This window comes from Camelus bactrianus, chromosome 12 (assembly GCF_048773025.1).
Source record: "Camelus bactrianus isolate YW-2024 breed Bactrian camel chromosome 12, ASM4877302v1, whole genome shotgun sequence".
Taxonomy (NCBI): Eukaryota; Metazoa; Chordata; class Mammalia; order Artiodactyla; family Camelidae; genus Camelus; species Camelus bactrianus.
Window position 1 is genome coordinate 50,411,168 of NC_133550.1, and position 27,237 is coordinate 50,438,404.

Here is a 27,237-nt window from a genome sequence, read left to right on the forward strand (position 1 = left end):
TTTTCTCATTCCTGTGCAGGCACACGCTGACTGCTCATCCACCAGGTGCCACCTGGGCAAGACAGGTACTAAGTAGGAAGAAAGATTTATGTTAGGTAAGAATGTGACTCAGGGCTCGCCTACTTCTTACAAAATGGTAACCTGGCATTTGTACCCTCTGACAATGATGTGCCCTGGCATTACTTGGATACCTTGAGATCTGTCTCCTCAGATGCCTGACGGTGGCTGTCCATCCAGCCCTGATCCAGAAATCTGAGATGACTTGTATCTGAAGATAAGATTTACCCTATGGCATGTTAAAGATAGAAAAATTGCGACAATAATCGCTCAGCTCACATCAAATCAGCGTCTGTGCAGCTTTAGGACTTTGGTAGGGAACTTTGCTGCTACCACTATCTGTAAAGAGGAGGTATCGAGACAGAGTTAAGAGGAAACTCCAAATACGACTGGGATCGCCAATTGTCAAAGTGAGTTTTACATTTTCTCCTGCGAGCCTAAGAAATAGTAAAGCCTTGACTATTCACTGACAATTAAGCCCCTCCTTTCAGCCGACCCTTTCACCTGAGATCAACAGACTCATAAGGAGGGTCTTGGGTTTCAGTTCTTTCTAGTTTCCTGCCTGCTACCCTAGAGCATCCGAAAAGGGGGCAGCGACGAGGAAAAGTGACTCGCGAGCGTTTTCCCATCTTGGCTAGTCAGGCCCTGAATCATCACCAGTCGATTGCACTTTCCCCCTCAGCCAGCAGCATTCGAGATTTTCCCTGGAAGAATATGTCTTGTACTTAAAAGGAAGAGTGGTGGGAGACTGGGGAGGCGGAGAAGAGGCGCGGGGAGAAGGGCGTGGAGGGCCGTTCCCGCCCCGGAGTCGGAGGCGCCGAGAGGCCGGACACCGCGAGGCTGCGAGCCCAGGAATGTGCGGTCCCATCGGCGGGCGCGGGGCCGGCAGCGGCGGCGGGCAGGACGCAGAGCCGCGCACCTGAGCGCCGGGGGCGGGGCGTCGGCGGGCGCAGCCCCCCTGCCGCGCGCCGCGCCCCTCGCGCGCCGTCTCGGTCCTTTCCGCCCGCGCTTCGGCGCCGCTCGGCTCCCCTCCCTCCCCTCCCTCATTCCCTCCCTCCCAGCCGGGGAGAGCCGCGGGCTCGGGACGGCGAGTTGGCCTCGGCACTTTCCGCGCGGGCGCTGCGGCTCACCTGGGCGCCCGCTCCCAGCCCCGCTCCTCGTCCCCTCAACTCCTCTCAGGTAAGGGGCCGCCCGCGCTCCACGCGCGCACCCGTCCCTCCCGGACTTGTCTGGACAGCTGGGTCGGGACGCGTCCCACCTCTCCGCGAGCCGGTGAGGGGGCTCCGCGCCTCGCCCGGGGAATGAGGGTGTCGGTGGCGGGGTCCCCGCACCGGAGCGAGGGGCCGGAGATGCGACGGGCCAACAGGTGGCGGGGTCCGGCCCTGGCCCCTCGACCGCCGCAGGCGCGGACTCCGGCGGGGATGGGGCGGGCGGGCCGGGGGTGGGGACAGCGCCTCTCTCCTCCCCTCGGGGGCGGCGATCGTCCGGACCCGCCGTGTAGGTGCGTTGGAGAAACTTTGCAGGGTGGGGACTCGGCGGCTCCTCGCCGGCGGCGCTGAGTGGGTGCGCTCTCCGGGCGTGGGGGGCGCTCTGAGGGGCGCGGCCGCGGGGCAGACCCTCAGGCCGGGCGAGGACCTGACGCTTCCCTTCCCCGCCCCCTTTTGTGTTTCCCCGCAGACCGGCCGGTCCCTGGGGGAGCCGCGGCCACCCCCGCGCCCGGGGGTCGTTCCCTCGCCTCCTCCGGGCGGCGGGAAGGAAGCGGCGGCGGCCGGAGCCGGGGCGGGCGGCCTGAGGTGAGAGCCCGGCCGGCTGGCCCCGCTGGGAATATGGCGACCGGTGGCTACCGGACCGGCGGCGGCGGCGGCAGCACCACAGACTTCCTGGAGGAGTGGAAGGCGAAGCGCGAGAAGATGCGCGCCAAGCAGAACCCCCCCGCGCCCGGCGGGGGCACCGGCGACGCGGCCGGGAAGCTCCCTCCGGGGTCTCTGGGCACCTCGGCCGCCGCGGCGGCCAACGAGCTCAACAACAACCTCCCGGGCGGCGCCGCCGCACCTGCCGCCCCCGGTCCGGGGGGCGTGAACTGCGCGGTGGGCCCCGCGCCGCTGAGCCGCGCGGCCCCGGGCTCCCGGCGGCCCGAGGACGAGTCCCCCGCCGCCCCCACCGCCGCCGCTTCGGGGGCAGCGCCGGCCCGGGGAGACGAGGAGGAGCGGGACGGCGCCCCGGAGAAGGGCAAGAGCTCGGGCCCCAGCGCCAGGAAAGGCAAGGGACAGATCGAGAAGAGGAAGCTGCGGGAGAAGCGGCGCTCCACCGGCGTGGTCAACATCCCAGCCGCAGAGGTGAGCCTGGCTGGGGCCGCGGCCGGACCCTGGAGGGCTGCCGCCTCCCTGGGTCTTCCCCCCGGGGCGCAGAGCTTTCCCACTCGAGCTCGTACTGCTTTCCCTTTCCCTGCGCTGGGCAGGCAGAGGGTGATGGAGTTTTACTCGGAACAACTGCTTCCTGGGAAGTTCCCCAAACCCAGAGTAGGACACGTGCTTTTCAGGCTTCCTGGCTGAGATCTCAGACCCAGGATCCTTTTCAGTGGTGGAAATACAACTCGGGGCTCCAGAACTTGCTCCCCTGGACTGGTTTGTTTATGCTTGATCAGTTAGAGAAATTGATTAATGGTGATGACGACATACTCTATTTAGTTTCCCATGTGTGTCCGTCTCAAGTTATCAGATAGTTTATCTCTTCTCTCTGAACAGTGTTTAATAGCACCTGTAAAGAAAACGTGGCCTTAGCACAGTCCGAGAATGAACCCAAGATAAGTTCGATGAACCCAAGATAAGTATATCCAAATGAGCATATAGCATATATATTTCACATATAAACCTGCTTTTGGAAATAGTGCCCCCCCACCCGTTTTTTCTGAGTGATATTCAGCACAGTAGGAACACTGTATCAACTCACAATAATTTTTGCTAAGACGATCTCTCTTTGTATTTAAGTATTTGACTCTTGTGTGTCCTGGGAAACATTTGTGGTACGGTTGGTTTTTTGTTTTGTTTGCTTGTTGTTTGTTTCTGGTATTTTTGAGCAGTCTCAAAAACATTCCTGCAGACAGCAGCAGCAGCATCTTCCCAATAGAGTGACTGGTGAAACATTTTTTACTTGGGGTACCTCTTTCTACCCTCAACAAAACGAAACAATCCTTAACAAGTTTTGGTTACTTTAATAGTAACTGACCGGTGGGGAAGTAATTCAACAACCTTGTTTCACTCAAAGTAGGTTGCGTCTTTTTCTCATTGGCTCTAGGTTTTATCTTTTCTTTTTTTTTTTTTTTTTTTTGGCCTCCTGGCCTTCTAGTTTATTCAACTTTGACATAGTAGATAAATAGGTAGAATTTACAAACTTTAATCGTGGTTCAAATAAAAGCATTTGCAGTAAGTTAGGGTGTATATCAAACATACCCATATTTTTAAGGTTTAATACTGTTTCCATACCTAAAAAAATCAGAGTTTGCCTTGAAGGGTGTATTTTTATGAGTGTTTCAGAGAGATTTTTATCAGCCAGCAAAACTGTCCTCTGTGGTTTGCTACTTGCACAAAAGATCTGTTATTCATTAAATTGCTTTAAAAGGAATTCATAAGAGTGGTAATCAAATTTCTAGGGTTTTTTTTTAAGTTAAAAATATGAAGATTAAGGGGAAACTGGAGACAAGGCTTTGGAAAAGCTACATTCCTCAACTTTATTTTTAAAAGTAGCTGATGGTCCAAATAAAAGAATTTGTCATTTCCAATCTTTTCCTCATTGTTCATATGACAGGGGTCTTATTTTAGGAAATATCTTGGCAGATGTTAAACTTCATTTTTTTGTCTGGCTACTTGTGCTAAAATAGTTATTCTCAAATATCTTTTTTTTTTTTTTTTTTTTTTTTTAACAAGGGTAGTGTTTACTGGGAGGAATAAGCATGGTAAATCTTTTGAGAGCCTAAGAAACATCCTTTGTTAATATTTTCTGCTTTGGGTAAGGGAACATAGTGCTGAGAATGTAGATGACTCCCCACTACAATTGAGTCTAATACTCTGGAATGTTTTTCGTTTGGGTGTTGGCAACTCCTAAATTTAATCTTCCTGAAAAACAAACAACCCAGGGTACCATTTCTTGCCTGTGGAACCTAACCTTTTTTATTGAGTTGGGAATTGAGTACTTTTTGTGCTAACTGTGGCTCTATCTGTTTCATGCTGTAGGACCCAGCAAAACATGGTAATGTTTTACCACAGTGTCTGATTAGCTGACATACTTCTTCAGTGCCTCCTCCCCATATTTTCACTTTTTAAAAAAAAGTTAAGTCCTTCATATTATGTTGATAGTGGTAAAACATGTGACACAAAACTTTAAAAGTGAATCATTTTCATATCTTTAGGTTGTCGGCTTTTTTAGAATTGTGTTCTATTCATTTCTCTTAGTAGTTTCAACATTGAGAAAGCCAGTTGCTGTGGAGCTCTTGTGTGTACAGCCTACCACGCCGATTTTGAAAAGTCATATAATATTTTACAAAATTATCAGGTGTAAAAATATTATAAAAGCAAAAAATCACCCATCTGTCAATATTGTATTGTATTATATACAGTATTGGGTAAGACTTTCTTGTTTTCAGACAGTATTCCCAACCATTAGTAAATTAACTTGCATGCAAAGGGCCAGTTTTATTGGTTGATAAAAAGTTCCTTCGGGAAGTGTTTATTAAGCATCTATTTGATGCATTGTGACTTTCATTAACTTATTTTACTAATTACTGAGTGTTATAAAGTTGTTATAAAGGAATCTGACAGCAGCTAAAGCCACCACAAGCAACTAGGAGATGGTTTTAGTAAGGATGCAGTCCAAAAGCTGAAAATGGTTGATGATGGTAGGGCGTGTGATGGCTGTAATAAGAGTGAATATACAGTTGCTCATTAATGAAAACTTCAGTTATTCTCATTTACTAAGAGATTTTTTTTTTTTGCCCTAAGTTTTTACTTTTTCTATTTTTGGGGGTAGAAGCCCAAATTGGATAATTTGAATGTGACATACATCATGCCAGTAATTTTTGTATACATTCATTAGATCAGCCAAATGTTTATTACATGTCTGTTCAAGGGCACTATCTTAAGCACTGTGGAGAAAACAGGAATAGTGTATTTTCAAGGCGCAAGACTGTAATCTGGGAAGAAGACTAAGGCATAATTACATGAGGGACTTAAGTACTGAGTTAACAGTTTAAAAGCCATCTTAATGCGGTATGTAACTAATTGTTTATTAAAAATATGTGTTTAAAGGGAAGAGATGATGGGGCTGAGAGAAGCTATTGAAGTTGAGGGTCTTGAGCTAAGACTTAAATTTCTTTATGTATTTATGCATATATTAACACATAAATTTACGTATTTTAAATGTCAGAGTGTAGTGGGTTCTTAACTGTGGCAGCACATTAACATCATGTGAGGATATTAAAAAAAAATGGTCCCTCATACTGATGACTTGTCTTCTCCCTCCCTGATGCCCTTAGATTTAGTGGGTCTGGGATGGATCCCAGGCATTAATATTTTGTTAAGCTTCCCATGTGATTCATTTGTGAGTCAGGTTTAAGAACTAATGGGTTGCAGTCTGGGGACACAGAAATAGATAGAACACAGGCCTTGCACACAAGGGGCTCTCACGTAATATTAGGAAACTGTGTTAAGTAGTACAGTGTTAAGTACAGGCTCTTTCCTGAGCAGGGTCCCTAACTCAAGAGGAGGGGAATAGTTGAGGAAGGCTTCCTAGATAGTTACACCCCCATTTTCCAAGTGCTTGTGAAGTTACTGCCATTGAGTAGATTTGCATGAATGGGTTAACAGAGATGTTTTTCGTAGAAAATATAATCTTTCAATAGATAGAGGTCAAATGACACTAAAGTATTGATTCAAATATAAAAGTTAACATATTTAAACTTACTGTTTTCATAGTGGTTGGCTAAAGTGCTGTATGTATTATCTTAATGTTCACAGCAATCCCATATGGTAGTTGTAGTTACTCTTTTTATCTCCATTTCCAGAGGAGAAAATGGAGGCTTACGTTTAAAAGGCTCAAGATCACATGGAAAGTGAATAAGTGTCACAGCAGTAATTTAAAGGTTTTTGTGGTTTTTTTTTTTGTATTTGTGTGTCTAGGGAAAGGAGAATTTTTAAGAATTAGTTTATCTTACTTTATTTGGCTTATTTCTCTAGAGTTTTTTCAATAACTTTTTATTAGAGGTTATCTTAAATAATTTAAACATCTGAATGGGGAAAATAGTCAAAGTATGGAATTGAATAGAAATTAAGGTCAAATTTGTAAGCTGAGAGATTGCTTCTGACCGTCTGATCTGTAGTTTGCTTGGCAAAGTTTTGAACACCAGGTCATAGCAAAAATAAATCTACTTTTGGCTAGCAGTCAGAAAATGTGAATCTTTGATTTTGCTTAAGTGATATGTTATTTTTCTGTCAAGATCGGGTTATTAACACCTACTCCATAGTTTGAAGGAGCACTTGATATATAGAAACACTTTTAAGTGAACACAATTCAAGTCATAATTATTCAGTATATTTATTTACCATTATACAGGACAAGTTCCACTTAGTAAATCTTATAAATCCAGGTAGATTAAGAAATGCCTTTTGGTATGCCCATTATATTCCAGACTGTCTACCTTTCTATGTGATGAGTCAGGAGAAGAACTAATAGTGATTCAGAGTTGGAGAAAATTGGACGTGTGTATAGGGTAGATACAGCATAAACACTGAGGCTCCTTCCTAAGGTATCAAGCCCTACTTTCCTAAATGTTTGCACTGCTTGATAAAGTAAATGAACATTTTAATATTATCAGGATTTGTAATGAATTTTCTAATGTGAGATGCCTTTTTCCATAAAAATAATAATTATGTAATTAAGGTAGGTGATATTTATGGTTTGTTTATTAAGTGCCAGCCACTGATCTAAGCGCGTTACCTGTATTGGTGCATTTAACTCTCACTACAACCTTATGGGAAAATGGAGCAGAGAAGGTAAGTTACTTACTTGCCTGAGGTCATATGTGTGGTAAGAAACAGAGTTGAGATAAGTCTGTCTTCAAAGCCTTGTGCTTAATAACCATCTTCTTATATTTCAGTGTATCACATACTATACACCTAGGTTAAGAAATGCCAAGATTATTTTCTAAGAATTTCATTACTCTAGAATTTGAAAATAGCCCTATTATAAAAGGCAGATGAAGTGGGACTTTGTTGGAAAATTTTGAGAGCAAATAAATATATAAACAGTGGCATTAAAATTCTTAAAATCTTTATGAAGCTAGTGACCCCATTTATGCTCTTTATTATTTCTACACTGGTTTTTAGCACCTGTGACATAGGCCAGAACACAATTACGTTGTTTAATAGTAATGCTGTTATAGTATGTTAGAAGTTTAAAATTACTGGAAAATATTAGAGTTTGAAATTTTCTAAGTGTTTTTTTTCTTTTTAAAGAATGAGATATAATTTCTTTACCATAAAATTCACCCTTTTAAAGTGTACAGTTCACTGGTTTTTAATATATTCACAAAGTTGTGCCCTAAGTGCTTTTATATTTTCATCTTAATTTTTTATCATGTTCCTAAAACCTGTGGTACCTAAATTTTTCCCCTACTCAGTAAATTGCAGCAGTATTCAAACCATGAGTAGTTATTAAATTAATATAATTTAATATCCGCTTTTCCTGCATTTCACAGAGAAAAATGGCAGAATTGCCCCAGTTTTAAGTTTCTTAAAATTTAGACATCTACTACCATTTATTTTTACTGGAGTTTAGTATAAGAGGTATTTAATTTAACTGAATATAGGATTTTCAACTTATTTAAAATTTGACAAATCTTTCATGGAGATCTGCAAAGCTCTATAATCTAAACATTTGGAAACTTTGATTCAGAGTAAAAATGGACCATTAATGGCTTAACTCATGTTACTTAAATTAGGGTCTTAAAACATCCGGCTATGTGTGTGTGGGAGGGAAGGACCACCTGTACCAGTATCACCTGTGGTTGCTTATTGTGGATTTCTGGGACCCACCTCAGTCTAGGAGTGGGGAGGGGTTACGTGGAACTGCATTCTAACATGTTCCTAAGTGATTCTTGTGTACGCTGAAGTTTGAGAAGAACTGACTTAAATGCCTTGTACTGGTTATTGATCTATGAAATGAAATTGATACTGATTATTTAATTCATATAACAATCTTATTAGAGAACGTTTGTGAAAATGTTCTAAGAATGACCAAATGACAAATTATAGCTATTGTATAGGTTACATTGATAGCTGGTTGATGTCTAATGGAAATTTCTTACTGGGATGTTAATCATTCTCATTTTTCCCTTTTAATTAAGAGCTTTATAGATATTTTAAGAGTCAGATGGAGCTACTTGGAAATTCAAATCACCTTAAACATTTATGTAATGTGATATATTTAGTGCAAAATGTTGTGTCTGCCTTGCTTCTTGTCCAGAATTTATTAGAAGCGTAGACTACAGAAAAAACTTCTAACACTTAATGGGCAATTTGAACTTCAACTCATTTTTCTTTGTTATATTCTTTAAGGAGAAGTGTATAATTATGTGTATAAATGTACTTAATGATTAGTTCAAATTATTAAATTTAATCTTAAGATAGGTTTTTTTCTTCTTATCCAAATGTTCTCAAGTGCAAAACTCCCTTTTGTTCACTGCTCTCTCATTAGACCTGCAGATATCCTTGGCCAGCCAATTGATTCTTAATGTATTTGGTTATTGCTGAAGCAGCTTTAAGTCTTAGACATTTTTGTTTACAGCTGTATACATAGTGGTGTTAGGATTGAGTCTCAGCCATTTATTACATTCTCCTCAGGTTACTTAAAAAACGCTATGTCTGACTGAAATTGTAAGAATATTTAAGTTCTAAAAGCAGCAGAATTATATACTTCAAAGGTAGAATCAGCTTCAGTGAGTTCAAAACTTAGCATGTATATTAGCATTTATTCTATGATAGTCTTTAGAAATTTTCTTCACCAAATTTTTACCTGTTACAGTGTGGTTTTCAGTAATAGTTTCATTTGTTGTATAAGTTGAATTTAAAGAAAAAGGGCCATTATATTCTGAAAGTGAGCATGTTTTAGGGGTTTTGGGAAATGAACAGACAGGAGAGTTTATGTTGTAGATTACGATTCTATGACAGTTAAAAATTTGTTTACAGGTTCTTTTTATAAATTGTAAAAATAGTAAAATATAGTTTGTGGTACAGATGAAAGCATGTAATAAAATTAACTTTAAAAGATACTAATACTCAGCTTATCTATGGACCATACAAGTGAACTACTTAATCTTACTTCTTTGAGAAATTTTCAAGTTATATAAAATATGAAATGATTTTCTATTACTTTTGGAATTCCTTGCAGACTATTTTTAGTAGTATTTTAAGAAGAATGGAAATCTAAGTTATGAAGAACAAAATTAACATTCCAAAGATGGTACTTGAGGAATATGAATAAAAACTGTTTTAGCTGAAATAGTTAAAGAAGTTAATTTAGGTTTCAAATTCTTGACAAGGCTTCTTGATATTCTATAATGCAAGCAAAAGTTGATCCAGACCACATTCATGTAATCTTAATTTTTTTCTACTGGTGAAAGTAATGTGTTTAAAAAAAAAAGCTACATGTTCATTGTATTTCCCTTGTGGAAATTCAAGAAAAGATAGAGAAACGTATCACCTGTTATCTTACACATACTAGCATTTGTTTCTAATCCTTTTTCTGTGTATTGGCATAAAAAGGGAACCACACTATACAGATTTATGTGTATTTGGTAGTTTATTATGAGCATTTTTATAGTGTTATTCTTCAAAAACAGGGATGGATTTTTTTTTTATTGTGGTAAAATACCCATACATAAAATCTTAACCATGTTTAAGTGTACATTCAGTGGTGTTAAATACATTCCCACTGTCGTGCAGCCATCACCACCACTGTCCATCCCTGTAACTTCTTTCATCTTGTAAAACTGAAACTCTGTACCTATTAAACAGTAAGTCCCATTCTACCCTCCTTCCAGCTCCTAACAGGCACCATTGTACTTTCTGTCTTCAAGGGTAGATTTATTGTATTATTTGATACTACAATATTTAAACATTATTTCATTGGGAAAGGACCCTACTTCTAAACAGCTGTTCATTTCTTTTCATATATTATGTTTCCTGAAACATTCTTCAAGGAAAGTGGATCAAACTGTCTCATAGATAGTAGGACCTTCAGATAATTGTGAAAAGGCCCAGAGATTTTTTTCTTTTACCTTATCTATTAAAGGTAGATTTTGATGGGAAATTGGTGATTATAGTGGCAGTAATTATAAGGGTGTGTAAGCTATAACTCAGCCTACAAGTTCATAAAACTCAACATGATACACAAAATCACATGATAAAAACCACGGGGCATATGGAAAAATGGAGTTTAAGGGGCATAGCACTCGAAAACTTTTGTCAGTGACATGTAAAAAGAAATCTAATAAAGACTAGCACAGTTTTATCCATGTTAAATGGTTAAGCGGTATGTAAGTATGGCAGTAAATATGACACATTACTTTGAAAAAGACCTGAAGTTTGCTCATAGAATTGGGCATCAAGAGGGTTGCAACTTGTGAGGTGGTGTAAGAAGGGTTATCTGAAATTGGACTGGAAATGTAGCACTAGATATGAATGGGCGTGGCTCATAGCACATGCAGATGTTTGTGGCATGTGCATTTTGTGTGTTTCTGTATGTCTGGGTTGCATTTTCTGTGCTCATCTAGTGTTTCATGCAGTTGCGCAGAAGCAAATGCGAAATTTGTGTTAGGCTCAGCTTGCTTCCTAACATATTAGTTGCTTCGGAACAAATCCAGTTTTCTCAATAAATGTTATAGTGTGTATGTACACACCCATACATACACATCTGCCTATATATCCACATCTATATGCATGTCCACATCCATATATCCAAAACGGGTCAAACAATGCCATGAGAAGATTTTCCAAGTAGTGAGGTGGAGAAAGGTCTAGGGAGCAGACAGTGCCTAGAGCTGAGAACACTCATTTAAGAGTATACTAATACTGATTGCTAGGGCAATGGTGGGAGAAAAGGAGTGGATGGATTTGAGAGGAATTTCATTGGTATTAGAAAATTACATAACTGGATGTTTTGGGCTGTAAAAGTCTTAAGAGATCATCTAGTCTGCTATAAAAAAGTATTAATTTTTCCCAGAGTACTTTTATCTCAAAACTTATGTTGTATTTCAGCCTCAACCTTCTTACCTCTAGCTGAGTGTAACAGTTCTCCCCCCCAGCCCCACCCTGCACCCCAGCCCTGCCCCAGGGCTAACTCTACCCTGATTCCTTCCTATCTAGAATCTTGCTTGCGTATTTTATTCCTTCTTTTGTAAATACTTGGCCTTTCTTTCTTGGTTCATCCTGCCATGAAGGAATGGTCCCTTAACTGCTTCACCTTCAGTTTAGTTTTCTTTCCTTAATGACTCAGTTTAAAGGCACTGTTTTCATATGCTAACTCCCATTTCACTGCTTAGTTTCCACTACTTTATTAAAATTGATCTTTCCAAGGTTGCTTATGACCTCATAATTGCCAAATGTGGCAACTTCTTTTCTATTTTTGTCCTATCTGACCTCTCTGTAGCATTTGCCCTTGTCACTTTCCCTTGAATGTTTTTTAGTTGATTTACTCAGAAACATTTAAGTGACATCTGTGTGCCCCAGGGCCCAGTGCTAGGTGATACAGTGAGTTACATATCACTAGTTTTCAAGGAACTTCCAGTCTTCTTTCTGGGAAAAAGATGTTTTCCTTTAGGCAGCTATAACAGAGCACCATAGACTGGGTGGTTTATGAGCAACAGATTTGTTTCTTACAGTTTTGGAGGCTGGTAAGTCCAAGATCAAGGTGGCAGCAGAATCTGGTGAGAGCCTGCTTCCTGTTCTCTCTGTCCTCACATGATGGAAGAAGGTGAGAGAGATCTCGGGTTTCTTATCAGAGCACTAATCCATGGGATTATCATGAGGACTCCACCCTTGTGCCCTAATCTCCTCCCAGAGGCCCCATCTTCTAATACTGTCGCATCGGGGTTTACAATCTCAACATAGGAACTTTGGGGAGACACAAATATTTAGTCCATAACAGATAACAAGTAACTAGAATTTGTTGTAATAAAAACTATGATGGAGAAAAGAACAAAGTACTGAACTAGCTGAGCCACCAGTTACGTAAGGGAGTCAAGGAGGGCTTTATTAAGATGAAGTGGTGTTAAGCCCTGGGTCTTGACTGATGAGGGAGGATTCCCCAAGTGCATAGAGGGGACTCGGTAACATTCTAGCTAGAGCAAATAGCATGGTCGAAGATACACAGGCAGGAGATAGTAGCATTGTATTACATGTCTACTGTGTGTCCAGCACTGCACTGGGGGCTTGCTATGCATCATTTCTAATCTTCACATTAACTCACAAGGTAGATTATTATTATTTTTTTTTCATTTTACAAGATGAGAAAGTTGAGCCTCAGAGAAGATGTGACTTGCCCAGAGGCCATACTGGCAAATTTAGATTTGACTCCACATTTGTTTAGGTGCCTATATGCACACATTGGTTATCATTGTTTGAAAGAGGGAGAGCTATGTTCTAACAGAGGAAACTTTGATGTGCAGAGAAATTCATGGTTGGGAGTGAATGGAGAACAGCTAAAGAGGAATGATACTGATCAGTTGTGATAGAGCTGAATGTCGTTCCAGGGAAATCAAACTTATTCAGTTGTGGGGTTTTTTTTTTTTTTTTTTTTTTTTTTTTTCAGTATTGTTGGCTGGGCATTTCCTTCCCCTGTTCATACCTAGTTATATAATAACTCACAGTTTCTAGAGTGGAAGAAGTTTTGGCTGCCTAATTTAAAGTCATTAAAGGAATTTTCTTGTTCAGAGACAAGTATCTGTTTAAGAATAGAAAACAATACAAAATCCTGTAAAAATAATATGCATATAATAGAATAAATCCAAATTTCCACATAGGTTAAAAAGAAATGAGACTATAGGCTCTAAGCAAAATTTTACCAGGTGATTCTTTTTATTACAAAAATAATTCTGTACTACAGATAGATTTGGGAATGACTTTTTGTGGGGGACAGGATGGAATGGAAATAGGGGCCTCTGGTGATACTGAATTGCAAGATTCTGTTCTGAGTGTAGTCATGGAGAGGTTTTAGCTTAATATTGTCCCTGGGTTTAGACTTTGCCCTGTACTTGATATCAAAGTAGGTGTTAATTCCATTGCCAGATTCTTCTGGTTCATCTTACAGTGCAGATGCTTGGAATACAAGTACTAAAGGATGGCATTGCCTTTGAGTCTTTTCTGCATATTATTTGTTCAGCTTCTACAAATGTGCCCTTCCTCGCTCCCTTTCTTTTACCCTCTCTGAGAGAAAATTAAGTGCTTCCCCAAATCACGTTTTAGAAATAGTGTTTATTTTTGATGGTATAAAGGTAATGCCTCCTTATTGTAGAAAATCTGAAATTAAACAGCAAAAAGCAGGATTGTGCAAACATCAGCTATAGATTACTGCTTTCAATTTGACTTATATTCCTTCATTATTATTTTTATGCATTGGGATTATATTGTACGTACATTTTTATAACCTACCTTTAAACTTGACATCATATCATGAATATTATTTCCTATTAAAAATGTTTTGAAAGCAGAGATATTAATTGCTACATATTTTTGTTTCATAAATGTAATTCCCACTATGCAATGATTGATAACTATTACTTCATATTTTGGTATACAATTCTTGAGAACACACACATAAAATAATACATATCCAGAAACTTAATAACTTTACAATAAAACTTTTTTGTTTTTCATATCTTATGAACATCTTTCTATGCCAGTGAATATGTGGCTGTGTTATTCTTTTTTTTTTTCTATTAACTCTCCCAATGTATTTATTCAACAGATATTTCCTGAGAGCCTACTGTGCCCCAGTGGGGACACAGCAGTAAACAATACAAAGCTTCTGCCTTCACTGAGCTTACAATCTAATAGCACACACACACAAAAAAATACCATCATTTCATAGCAATAATAATGTGTTGTTATTCTTTTGTTGGCTACAGAATATTCCATAATTTGGATGTTCCAATAAAGCTACAATAAATTTACTACCTTCTTGGTACTTACTGCATATTAGACACTGAACTAGGCCTCTCAGTCATTTGATTTGTTGTATTTGCTCTGTTATCAGCATTGCCGTGATTTGGACAAACTAATTCCTGATTTTGTCCTTGGGCAATTTAAAATCTAATTTGGAGAAATAAGGTTATATAAGATAATTTTGAAACATTAAAAAATGTATAATAAAGTGTTAGATATTATGTCCTACTGTTAGTACAGAGAGGTGAGAGTTCCTAGAGGACTGAATAGTCTGGGAAGAGAGTATAAGGTTTGAGCTGATCTTGAAGGACTGATAAGAAATGGGCTGATGAAGAGAGTCATACTTCAGACTGAGAGAGCAGAGTGGGCAGTGGTACAAAGGTGAGAGTGGCAGCCTGATTGGGGTAGAGGGTTTATATTAGGAGATACATAATATTTCAACTTTCAAACACATAGTGGTGGGATGCAGATATTATAGTTGATAGTTTGGTTTGATGTTACCTTCAAAGCTCTACTCTGTGGATCATTTGAACCACTTACAGTTGTTTATAGTAACATTTCTTTTTAAATGACAGGCATACCTCAGAGATATTGTTGATTGTTCCAGACCACCATAATAAAGTGAACATTGCAATGAAGCGAGTCACATGAAGTTTTTGGTTTCCTAGTGCCTATAAAAGTTATGTATACACTATACTGTAGTCTGGTAAATGTGCAGTAGCTTATCCCTAAAAAAAAAAAAAAGTACGTACCTTAATTAAAAAATACTTAATTGCTAAAATATGTTAACCAACATTTGAACCTCCAGCAAGTCTTTTTTTTTTTTTTTTTTTTTTTTCCGGCTACTGTAGGGTCTTGCCTCGATGTTGATGCCTGCTGAATAATCAGGGTGGTGGTTGCTGAAGTTTGAGGGTGGCTGTGGCAATTTCTTACGCTAAGACAATGAAGTTTGCCTCATCAGTTGACTCTCTGACCAATGATTTCTCTGTAGCATTCAATGCTGTTTGATATTGTTTTTACGCACAGTAGAACCTCTTTCAAAACTGGAATAGGTCAAAAAAAAAAAAACAAACCTTTAATGAAAAAGAATATGAAAAGGAATAAAGGTATGTATATGCATGACTGGGACATTGCACTGTATACCAGAAATTGACACACTGTAACTGATTGTACTTCAATTAAAAAAGAAAGGAAGGAAGGAAGGAAAGGAGAGGAGAGGAGAGGAAAGGAAAATTGGAATTGGTCCTTTCAAACCCTTCCACTGCTTTGTCAACTAAGTTTAGGTAACATTCTAAATCCTTTGTTGTTATTTCAACAGTCTTCACAGCATCTTCACCAGTAGGTTCTCTCTCAAGAAACCACTTGTTTTGCTCATCCATGAGAAGCAGCTCCTCATCCATTCAGTTTTTATCATGAGATTGCAGCAATTCAGTCACATCTTCAGGTTCCACTTCTAGTTCTCTTGCTGTTTCCATGACATCTGCAGGTACTTCCTCCACTGAAGTGTTGAGCCCCTTGAAGTCTTCCATGAGGGTTGAGATCAGCTTCTTCTAAACTCCTATTAATGTTGATATTTTGACCTCTTCCCATGAATCACAAATGTTCTTAATGGCATCTAGAGTGGTGAATCCTTTCCAGAAGGTTTTCAGATTACTTTGCCCAAATTCATCAGAGCAATCACTGTCTATGGCAGCTATAGCCTTACACAGTGTATTTCTTAAATAATAAGACTTCAAAATTGATATTATTCCTTGATCCATGGATTGCATAATGGATGTTATGGGCAGGCATGGAAATAGCATGAATCTTGTTGGTATATCTCCATCTGAGCTCTTGGGTGACCAGGTGCATTGTCAATGAGCAGTAATATTTTGAAAGGAGTCTTCTGAGCAGTAAGTCTTGACAGTGGACTTTAAAAATATTTAGGAAACCATGTTGTAAACATAGGTGCTGTCATCTAGGTTTTGTTGCTCCATTTATAGAGCAGAGGTAGAGGAGATTTAGCATAGTTCTTAAGGGCCCTAGGATTTTCAGATGGTAAGTGAGCATTGGCTTCAACTTCAGGTCACCAGCTACATTAGCTCCTAACTGACAAGAGAGTCAGCCTGTCCTTTGAAGCTTTGAATCCAGGCATCGACCTTTCCTCTCTGGTTGTGAAAGTCCTTGGTGACATCTTCCAGTATAAAGCTGTTTTTTCCTACACTGAAAATCTGTTGTTTAGTGGAACACCTTCAATCATGATCTTAGCTCGATCTCCTGGAGAACTTGCTGCAGCTTCTACATCAGCACTGGCTGGTTCACCTTGCACTTCTGTGTTGTAGAGACGGCTTCTTTCCTTAAACCTCAGGAGCCAACCTCTGCTAGCTTCAGACTTTTCTCCTGAAGCTTCCTCACCTCTTAGCTTTCATAGAATTGAAGAGAGTTAGGGCCCTGCTCTGGATTAGGTTTTGGATTAATTAGGTTTAATTAATTAGGTTTTATCTTCTTTCTGGACCACTAAAGCTTTCTCCATATTAGCAAAAGGCTGTTTTGCGTTCTTACCATTCAGTTCACTGGAGCAACACTTCATTTCCTTCAAGAACTTTCCCTTCACATTCACAGCTTGGCTAACTGGTGCAAGAGGCCTTGCTTTGGTCTGTTTGGCTTTCGATGTGCCTTCCTCACTAAGCTGAATCCTTTCTAGCTTTTGATTTAAAGTGAGAGACTTGCAACTCTTTCTTTTCCCTGAACACTTAGAAGCCATTGTAGGGTTAGTAATTGGCCTAATGTCCATATTGTTGTGTCCTAGAGAATAGGGAGGCCTGAGAAGGGGAGAGATGGGGAACAGCCGGTTGGTGAAGCAGTCAGAACACACACAACATTTATCTGTTAAGTTTGCTGTTTTCTGTGGGTGCAGTTTGTGGCGCCCCAAAGCAATTATGATAGTGACATCCAGGATCATTGATCACAGGTTCCCATAACAAATAAAATAATGAAAATATTGCAGGAATTACGACAGCATGACTCAGACAGGAAGTGAACAAATGCTGTTGGAAAAAAATGGTGCTGATAGACTTGCTTGATGGCAGGGTTGTAAAAAAAACACAGCATCTGAAAAGTGCAATAAAGTGCAGTGCAGTAAAACAAGGTATGCCTGTGATAGACTTTGTTAAAGCAGTTTTAGTTTATGGAGAAACTGAGTAGAAAATAGAGAATTCCCATGTACTCCCCTACTCCCTGTAGTTTCCCCCATTATTAACATCTTGCATTGTGTGGTACATTTGTTACAGTTGATGAATCAGTATTGATGAACCAATATTAAATAAACTCCATAGTTTACATTAAGGTCCACTCTGTACTTTTTTTGGGTTTTGTCAAATGCATAATGTCATGTATCTGTGTGATCACAGTACCATAGGGAATAGTTTCACTGCCTAGAGAATCTGTGCTTCACCTGTTTGCACCTCTTCCCCTTCCCCTGGCAACCACTGATGTTTCCACTGTCTCCATACTTTTGCCTTTCCTAAATGTCTTATAGTTGGAATCCTAAATACAGCCTTTTCAGACTGGCTTTTTGATTTTAGAAACATGAATTTATGATCCCAGCATTTCATTTTTAAAAATCACATAATAATTGTATTAACCTAATTACCTAAGTTATGCCAGATGACAAACATTTGTTACCATTGAGGAGTTACAGCACAAATGAAGTGACGAATCAATGATTATAAAGTGAACAGTTGTTTAGAAGAATATGCCAAGGCTCTAATGGAAGTTCCAAAAGAGGAGCCCCTAAAATATTTTGGTTGATGATATTTTCATAAAATATGTGCATCTTCATAAGGTGTATGTAATGCTTTGAGAAGATCCTGTTGCTTATTTGATCATGTCAATTAGAGTATGTTTGTGTTAGAAAATTAATCATTACTTTCTAGTCCACATTTGTAGCTTTTTATGTGGTTTTTTCCACTAAATATCTGATCAGGTGTTTTCACAAAGAAACAAATCTAATGTTTCTTTGACTCTCCAGGGATCCTTAGAAAGGGATGTTCACTGATGGATTGGCAAATTGGTACATCAGAAAGTAAACATCTAGAGCTTAAGTGCTCTCTTTCTGCCTGGTTTCCTTTCTAGATGGCACTATATTTGAATTCAGAGAAGTTACTTCCACCTTCAGCACATAGAACATAATGCCTGTGTTTCTAGTCTATTGATTAAAACTTTTCCTGTGTCAATGAAATCTATCCCTTCTTCTCCCAGGGGAGGGATTCAGTCTTGAGATTGGTGGAATTTTTTCCATGGTAAATTGTTAGAGAAAAAGGACTTCAATTATCTTCTTCAACACTTTTCATTTCATTGAATTCAAATTTAAAAGAGTGAACACAGAAGAACTTTAGGCTATCACTGGTTCTGAAATAATGATTTGAATGTAATGTTTTCCTTTTTTTACCCTCAGTTTTCCATGAGAGGCTACTTAGTATCCTCAATATTTAGCTCATTGTTTGCTATGCAGAATCAAGACTGACTTATTAAGAATGTGGTGTGTCTTCAATAAATAATTTCATTTATAAATTATATTTTCTCCTAGATTTGTACTCTAAAATTACAAAATTTGAAGTTGACTTAAAATTTGGAATTCAACTTACGATAGTCCCTTTTTATTGTGAACTGCAGCTTTTAATGTTGTTATCTCTTCCAATGAATAGTTGAACATAACATGCTAGAAAATACCTGCTGAAAATTTTGTGTGGGCATAAGAAAGTCAGTTGCAGTAATTGCTGTTATATTTTGTAAATTACTCCCTTTGCAACATTTGAGTCTCAGGAAGCCTCTTTTTTTATGTCAAGTGGAAATTTTCAGAATGAAACTCAGTAAGAGATATTTTTAGCATTTTGAAACCTACTGATTTTTCTATGAAGAATTTTCACTGTTATTGATTTGAATTTTTTTTTTCAGGAAAAATTACTATTACTTTGTGTAACATGTAAGATGGGCATTATAATGGTAAAATGTTTTACCCATTTAATTTTATTTTGGTTCCAGGAACAGATTTGATAGTTTCAATTTTTTGGTTTGTTTTTTAATAGACTTTTTTAACATTTTTTATTGATTTATAATCATTTTACAATGTTGTGTCAAATAATAGACTTTATTTTTAAGAGCAGTTTTAGGATCACAACAAAATTGAGTGTAAGATGTAGAGATTTCCTATATATCTCCTGTCTCTATACTTGCACAGCCTCTCCCATTGTCAACATCCCCTACCAGAGTGGTATTTTTGTTAGAATTGATGAACCTATACAGACACCCAAAGTCCATGGTTTACATTATGGTTCACTTTTGGTGTTGTATATTCTGTGGGTTTGGACAAATGCAGTGACATGTATCCACCATTATAGCACCATACGGAGTAGTTCCACTACCCTAAAAATCCTCTGTGCTGTGTCTATGCAGTTGTTCTCCTGACCCCTGGCAACCACTGATCTGTTTACTGTGTCTGTATTTTTACCTTTTCCAGAACATCATATAGTACCAATCATACAGTTTGTAGTCATTTCATATTGGTTTCTTTCACTTAAGTAATATGCATTTAAGTTTCTTCCATATCTTTTCATGGCTTGATCACACATACGTTTTTAGTGCTGAATATTTCATTGTTTGGATGTACCATTTATCCATTCACCTACTAAAGGACATCTTGGTTGCTTCTGTGTTTTGTCAGCTATGAATCAAGCTGCTGTAAATATCCATGTGCAGGTTTTTGTGTGGAAATAATTTTCAACTTCTTTGGGTAAATACCAAAGAGCATGATTGATGGATTGTATTTTTAAGAATATGTTTAGTTTTGTAAGAAACTGTCAAACTGTCTTCCAAAGTGTCTGTACTATTTTATATTCCCATCAATAATGAGTGAGAGTTTCTGTTGCTCCACAGCTTTGACAGCATGTGGAGTTGCCATTGTTCCGGATTTTGGCCATTCTAATAGGTATGTGGTAGTACCTTGTTTTAATTTGCTTTTCTTTGATGACATGTGTTCCCATCTGTATATCTTATTTGGTGAAATGTCAGTTAACAGGTCTCTGGCCCATTTTTAAATTGGGTTGTTTGTTTTCTTTTTGTTGAGTTTTAAGAGTTCTTTGTATATTTTGGATAACAGACCTTTTTCAGATGGATCTTTTGTAAATATTTTCTCTCTGACTGTGGCTTGTAAATGTTTTCTCCCTAACTGTGGTTTATCTTCTTATTCTCTTGACAGTGTCTTGCAGAGCAGAAAATTTTAATTTTAATGAAGTCTAGTCTAGTTCATCAATTATTTCTTTTCATGGATTGTGCCTTTGGTGTTGTATCTAAAAAGTCATTGCCAAACCCAGAGTTATCTTGGTTCTCTCCTGTGTTAGTTATCTTTTAGGAGTTTTATAGCTTTAGGTTTTACATTTAGGTATGTGACCCATTTTGGGTTAATTTTTTTTGTGAAAGGTGTAAGGTCTGTGTCTAGATTCTTTTTTTTAACATGTGGATGTCCAGTTGTTGTAGCACTGTTGTTGAAAAGACTATTTTTGCTCCATTGTATTACCTTTGCTTCAGTTAACTGTCTTTACGTGACTGTGTTTCTGGGCTATCTGTTTCATTGCTCCTGCTGGTCTGTTCTTTTGTCAGTACCACACTATCTTGATTACTGTAGGGTTATTGTAAGTCTTGAAGTTGGGTAGTGTCAGTCCTCCAACTTTGATCTCCTTCAATATTGTGTTGTCTGTTCTGGGTCTTTTGCCTCTTTATGTACATTTTAGAATCAATTTGTTGATATCCACAAAATAACTTGCTGGGATTTTGATTGGGTTTTCATTGAATCCGTCAATCAAGTTGGGAAGAACTGGTGTGTTGACAATGTTGAATCATTCTAACTATGAACATGGGATACCTCCTCATTTATATAGTTCTTCTGATGTCTTTCATCATAGTTTTGTAGTTTTCCTCATGTAGATGTTGTACATATTTTGTTAGATTTAAACCTAATACTTCATTTTTGGGAGGAGCTAATACAAAAGTACTGTGTTTTTAATTTCACATTCCACTTGTTCCTTGCTGATATGTAGAAAAATGATTGATTTTTAAAGTAATAATCATGTATTCTGCAACCTTGCTATAATTGCTTATTAGTTCTGGAGTTTCTTTGTTGAATCTTTTGGGTTTTCCACATAGGTGACCATGTCATCTGTGAATAGTTTTCTTTCTTTCTTTTTTTTTTTTTTTAACATTTTTTATTGATTTATAATCATTTTACAATGTTGTGTCAATGAATAGTTTTATTTCTTCCTTTCCAATCTATAAACATTTTATTTCCTTTTCTTACTGCATTAACTGGGACTATAGTTTTGTTTTTTAAGTTTAAATTACCTGATTCCATGGTAATCTCTGAGGATACTTTTAAAAACAAGCAAAGGAAAAACCCTTTTGTAATTTAGTAACTTTCCTGCATTTTTCTTTTAGACCTTGCTTACATACTATCAATGAGTTCTTTAATTGTTGTTGTTGTTGTTAAAACTATTTCTGTTGTTATAGTGGGGGAAAATAATGAAAGTTTGCTTTACAATTACAAGTTGTGATTGACAACTTTTGTTTCTTTCCTATTTCAAACAGACATCTAGCTTTAGTTTTTTGTGCACACAGGTTAAACATATTGGCTTTTTCTTAGAAGAGTAATCCATTAAAAACAATAACTTTCCCCATGGTGTTAATCCTCACTAAGCTACATCCTCCCCCCCCAGGACCTCTTTATAATCTTAAAAATAATTGAAGACCCTAAAGAGTTTTTGTTTATGTGTAAATATTATTACATCTACTATTGTTTACTTTATTAGAAATTAAAACTAAGAAAATTTAGAAATATGTTATTTATTTAAAAATAATAATAAACCTATTGCATGTTTAAATAAATAACATTTTTGTGAAAACTATTGTCCAAAACAAAAACTTAGAAGAGTAGCATATTTTTACATTCTGTGAATCTCTTCATTGTCTGACTTAAAAATATACAGCTGGATTCTCATAGCTGCTTTGTCATTTAGTTTGTCATGGTATCATTTATCATGTAGCGTCTGAAAGCGTCATGTTCACTTATGAGAGCAAGAGGGGAAAATAAAGCAAGTAACACTTTAGTATTATTGTAATGTAAAATATTTTTTACTTTGCGATTCTCTGAAAGGGTCTTGGGGACCCATAGAGGGTGCCTGGACTGTGCTTTGGGGACTGCTGGTCTAGCTCCATTTTTTTAGGGGTTGCAAAATGGTGATATTCTAATTCTTTCATTCCATTGTAACTTATAAGTTGAAATATATATATTTTTAAATCTCTGTATTGTTCCAGTTTTAGTACATGTGCTGCCAAAGCGAGTACTGAAGTATTTTATATAGAGAATTTTTATCACTTACCTAGTTACCTGGAGATATGGTTTGTACAAATAAGGTAGGCTACATGCTTGGTTCTTTCCCTTTAGAGAGATAGAAGCTTTATTGCATTTGTTCTACCACGTAAGAAAAAGAGAGGACCGTGATGCCCCCTTGTACTAATTTAAACCATTTCTTCCAGGTAGATACTCCTGCAGGGGAAAGAAAGCCCTCTGCTAATACATTTGAGTTGCCTTCTTAAATTATTGAGGTGCAGTTTGTATCTTACAGGTTGCTTATTTTAGTAGATATCATATAACATTATAATCTCTTAAAGAAACTGCTTGAAGAGTATAAAAAGAATTGGAAGCATCCAAGTTATCAGATGCTTTTACCTATTTGTCTCCTTATAGAAATTTTGTAAAGATTAACAGGATAATGTCTGAATGGTTTAAAGTTCTTGTATATTGTGAGATATATTACTGTTATGGGATGTTAAGCTTTGCTGCAGTTTGATTTTAGAAAACTGAACTTTCTAATCTACTTCCAGAATTGCTTCCAAAATTTGAGCACTTTTGAAGCAAGACTGGGAGTTGTAAGCTGTCATAAATGATAAAATCCAGAGACTGAAACTTGGAATGGAATGAAGTCTGGAGAGAGGAGATGTATGTCAGAGTAGTGTAAGCAATAGATTAATTAGGCATAATAAAATTTAATTTCTTGTTCTTAACACAAGTAAAAGAGGGAGGTCGTCTTAATTTCTTACTTGTGTGTACTTGAGATGAAATGTAGAATCAGTTTTTCTGTACTTAATTTTTATTTTAATTGACTTCTGGAATTTTTACGATACAATAGAAATATGTTGAGATGAGTTTATTGAGCCAGCCATCTGTAGATCTTAAAATATTTGGCAGTTTAAATAGCCATTTAATGTGAATTAGAAGTGAGAAGGATGTGAATTGAATGATGGAAAGAAGCTGAACTAAACAGAATAATCTGTCAGCAAAATAAATCTTTTCCTGTTAGACTTAATCTCTTATTGTTTTTGGAACTGATAAAAATTATTTTAGAGATTAGACTTTAATAGCATAGTTGTGGTTTGAAGGTATCTGTTTTAGATTTATTTGTATGCTGTAACAAAAAATTTAATTCGAGTAATTTTTACATTTATAAAATTTCTTTGAAAATTACTTTTTTTTTTTTTTTTGAGACTCTTATGAGTAACCACCATCATTCCATGGAAAAAGATCTCAGTTTGGAAAAGTTAAATCTTTTCTTTCATTGTCCTAATCTGTTTTTAAAAAATATTTATTGGGGGTATATATCAAACCTTTTAATAGTTAAACCCTAACGTATAAATATTGTTGATTTTTGGAAAAATATTTGGTGAACTGCCCCTCCTTCCTAGAAATTAAAGAGGAACTTTCCAGTTGTCAGTGATGAATGCAGTGACTGAATGTTCACTCCAAAGTTAAAAAAAAATTTAGTTTACATAAGGTAGTATAGTAGATGCATATTGACTGTGCTCACACAATTATAAGTGAGTGTTTCGTTCTCATTCTTTTTTTAAAGTATAAACCTTGGACCTTCATAAAAAATGCTTACTTTGACCTTGAAATAATTTGGTGTCATTTAGTACTTTCTTTTAAATGTTGCATTAGAAGTGTTGACTTTCTGGAAAACAATATATGACCCAAAATAGGCTAATGCCATGGGTTTAAAAACATAAACAAAAATATACTTTCAGGGCATGTTCCAGTAAATATAGTTAGTCAAAAAATTTGGTAGTTGTGGTTTATGGTAATTAATGATCTAAAAGCATGACATGACCCTAAAGGGCCAACATTTAGAGAAGACTCTAAGGTAGTAAAAAACTTTCTCTTTGAATTTTTAATTTATAATATAACTTCTTTAATTGAGGGAGGTTTTTGCAGAGGTGTGGTGAAAAAAGATCATTCTAGCCTTCCTTTTTTGAATCTAAATCTTTTTGAGTGATGAAAACTCACTTCAAAAAAAATTGAGGGGCTAGTTGTAGGCCCCAGCCATTGAACTAGTGGCCTCTGGTGACTATTTTAAGACCTATTTTTTGATTATGAAAATAATCATTTATGAAAAATAGGTAAATATTGTCCTGCTAAATTTCTCACTAGGTCTAGTTATTTTTAATACAGCTTTTTGTTTAGAGTGTAAAATGAACTACTTTCTTATGAACTGCTGTTGACTACATGTTTATGTCCCCCTATTCTTCCCCTCCAATTCAGTATGTTGAAACCTAATTCCCAGTGTGGTGGTATTTGGAGGTGGGGTCTTTGGGAGGTGATGAAGTCATGAAGTTGGAGCACTTATGAATGGGATTAGTTCTCCTACAGAAGAGGTTCCGGTGAGTTACATTGCCCCTTTCACTGTGTGAGGAGAGCAAAGAGACCTCTATCTGTGAACAACCTGCCAGGGCCTTGATCTTGGACTTTCTAGCCTCCAGAACTGTGAGAAGTAAATTTCTGTTGTTTATAAACCACCTAGTCTATGATGTTGTGTTATAGCAGACCAAAGGGACTAAGACATGAGCTATTACTCCCTTCAACAGTTTCATATTTGCCAAGACTTAGAACTTTTCCTGGAATGTATATTTTCCATATGCTTTGTAGTTGGATCTATCTTTGTCAATTTATTGCTTTATAAACACATAGCCTAGTTAATTTTACATTCTTAACTGAGGTGTTAGTAAATAATTTATTTCACTTATAAATTGCTGTGTTTAAAGTTTACACTAGCCTACTTAAAACAAATTTATTAAGCTTTAGTTGCCAAAGAATCACTAAGGGAGATTTATTAAGTCTAGGATAGGACCTATGAATCTATATTTTAAAGATTTCACCAGGTAATTTTGATCAAAGTGGACCATCAACAATACTTTTGAGAAACATTGATTTACAGAATTTATTAATAGCTTCTTGTTAACTAAAACAGATTACTCAGTTCGTCTCTGGTTTATTTTTCTTGACTTTCATTTTTAAAATCCTACTTTTTGAAAAGATTTCTCAGAGTTATTAAACATTTAGTATTTTGCCTGTGAAGGTATAGTGAAGAAGCATTGAGAAAATGCTACTTAAAAAATGTTATCCCTAATCATAAGGAAATGATAAAAATGATAGCATGTTGTTATTGTAAGTAAAAATAACTACCACTTATCTGGGTATTCTTAGTTGACAAATTTTTTGGGTAAACACTATTTAGTCCTGAATTTAAAGCTAGGTAAGTGAATCTCCATTTTACTTATGAGAAATCTGTACCTGCTCCATTTAACACAAGTAGTAACTGATGATACTGAGATTAAAATCCAGTTTTAACTAATTTCTGAATCCATCTTTTTAAAAATTAATATCATTAATAATTAATATTCCATAATAACTGGATAGGTGTTTGGTAATATGGGGCTTGCTCCCTTGGTTTTGCATTGGAACCCCCCAATGGCTTACTCTCTACCATATTTTTGGTATTACCATAATATGGAGATCTGCTGAGATTCTTGTTGGTGCCCTGCCCATTTTTCCTATCTCTCTTACGGTTTTAAATGTTGATTCACGCATTTTAAGCTGTTTCTATATTTATCTTCTGTCCTCTAGGAATAGACCTGATGGGAATGGGTGCCATCTTATGACTTTACAGTTTGCAGATGCATAAATGGATTTTATGTGATTTAGTTTAAGCCTTCATGGATTTCTTACTCTGAAATCCCCAAGAGCTGGGCTCCTTCTTTCGTGTTTATGTGTGAGTAATGCTTGTGCCTTACAGAAAGGATAAAGGGAAGAAAGTTGGACTGAATCTGAATTCTAGTTCAGTTTGATAATGTGATTTGTCCACTAGTGAATGGGCCAGAATGAGAATGTGAATGGAAGTAAGAGGTTAGTGATCCCAGGCTTCCTAGATTTCCCCATATGGAGATAGGACTAGATACAGAAGAAATATACAGGCTAAAGACTAAAAGATTTTTGACTTTACTGTAGCTGTATGATTCTGTGTATTTACCTATCTTCTCGGACCTTTGATTTCTTTATTAATTAGAATACTTCTCAACGTAGTTATTTCTAATATCACAGCATATTAAAGGGATTATTGTGAGAATCAAATGAAGAGTTATCTATAAAACCTATTTTGTTAAAAGTAAAGTGTTATCCCTGCAAATGCTTTTTATCACTGTTTCCCGTCTCAGCTGTCTGGATCTTTTCAGCTGTATTATACTTACTGAGATTTTTCTGTAATTCAGGTAGCATTTCAACTTTTTTTGAGAAGGCTGTTTTTTAGTTTGAAAATCTTTTCTACCATTTTCTCGAGTGACAACATTTGGGCTTTTGTTTGAGATATTTTTATTTATTAAAGTTTATTGCTTTTGCATTTTACTTTCTGAATAGGATTATCCAGGCAGTAACTCTTCTATATTATAATTCCCTGAATCCTATTGACTCTGAGCTCTGCTTGAGGTATGCCCTTAATTGATCATATTCTCTTTTACGAATAACACATGGGCTTTTTCATAGATGCTTCCTGAAACAAATGTTTTGTGTAGATATGAGGAACATGGTGAGGGGAGGGGGCTTTGGTTTAACGTA

General features: G+C 37.5%; 1 protein-coding gene across 2 annotated transcripts in view; it reads left to right on the plus strand.

Moving 5' to 3' along the window:
- Nucleotides 1–927: 927 nt before the first annotated feature.
- The window catches only part of PAWR (pro-apoptotic WT1 regulator), a 96,083-nt gene continuing 69,773 nt past the window's right edge, over nucleotides 928–27,237 (plus strand). Inside the window, exons 1-2 of one of the 2 annotated variants that reach the window (XM_074375354.1) lie at nucleotides 928–1,236; nucleotides 1,735–2,393. In XM_074375354.1, the coding sequence (XP_074231455.1) occupies nucleotides 1,884–2,393 (510 nt within the window). In that variant the 5' untranslated portion in view covers nucleotides 928–1,236; nucleotides 1,735–1,883. Of the gene's footprint in view, nucleotides 1,237–1,442; nucleotides 1,559–1,734; nucleotides 2,394–27,237 lie in introns of those variants that run through there. The other variant, XM_074375355.1, reaches the window with a different exon arrangement.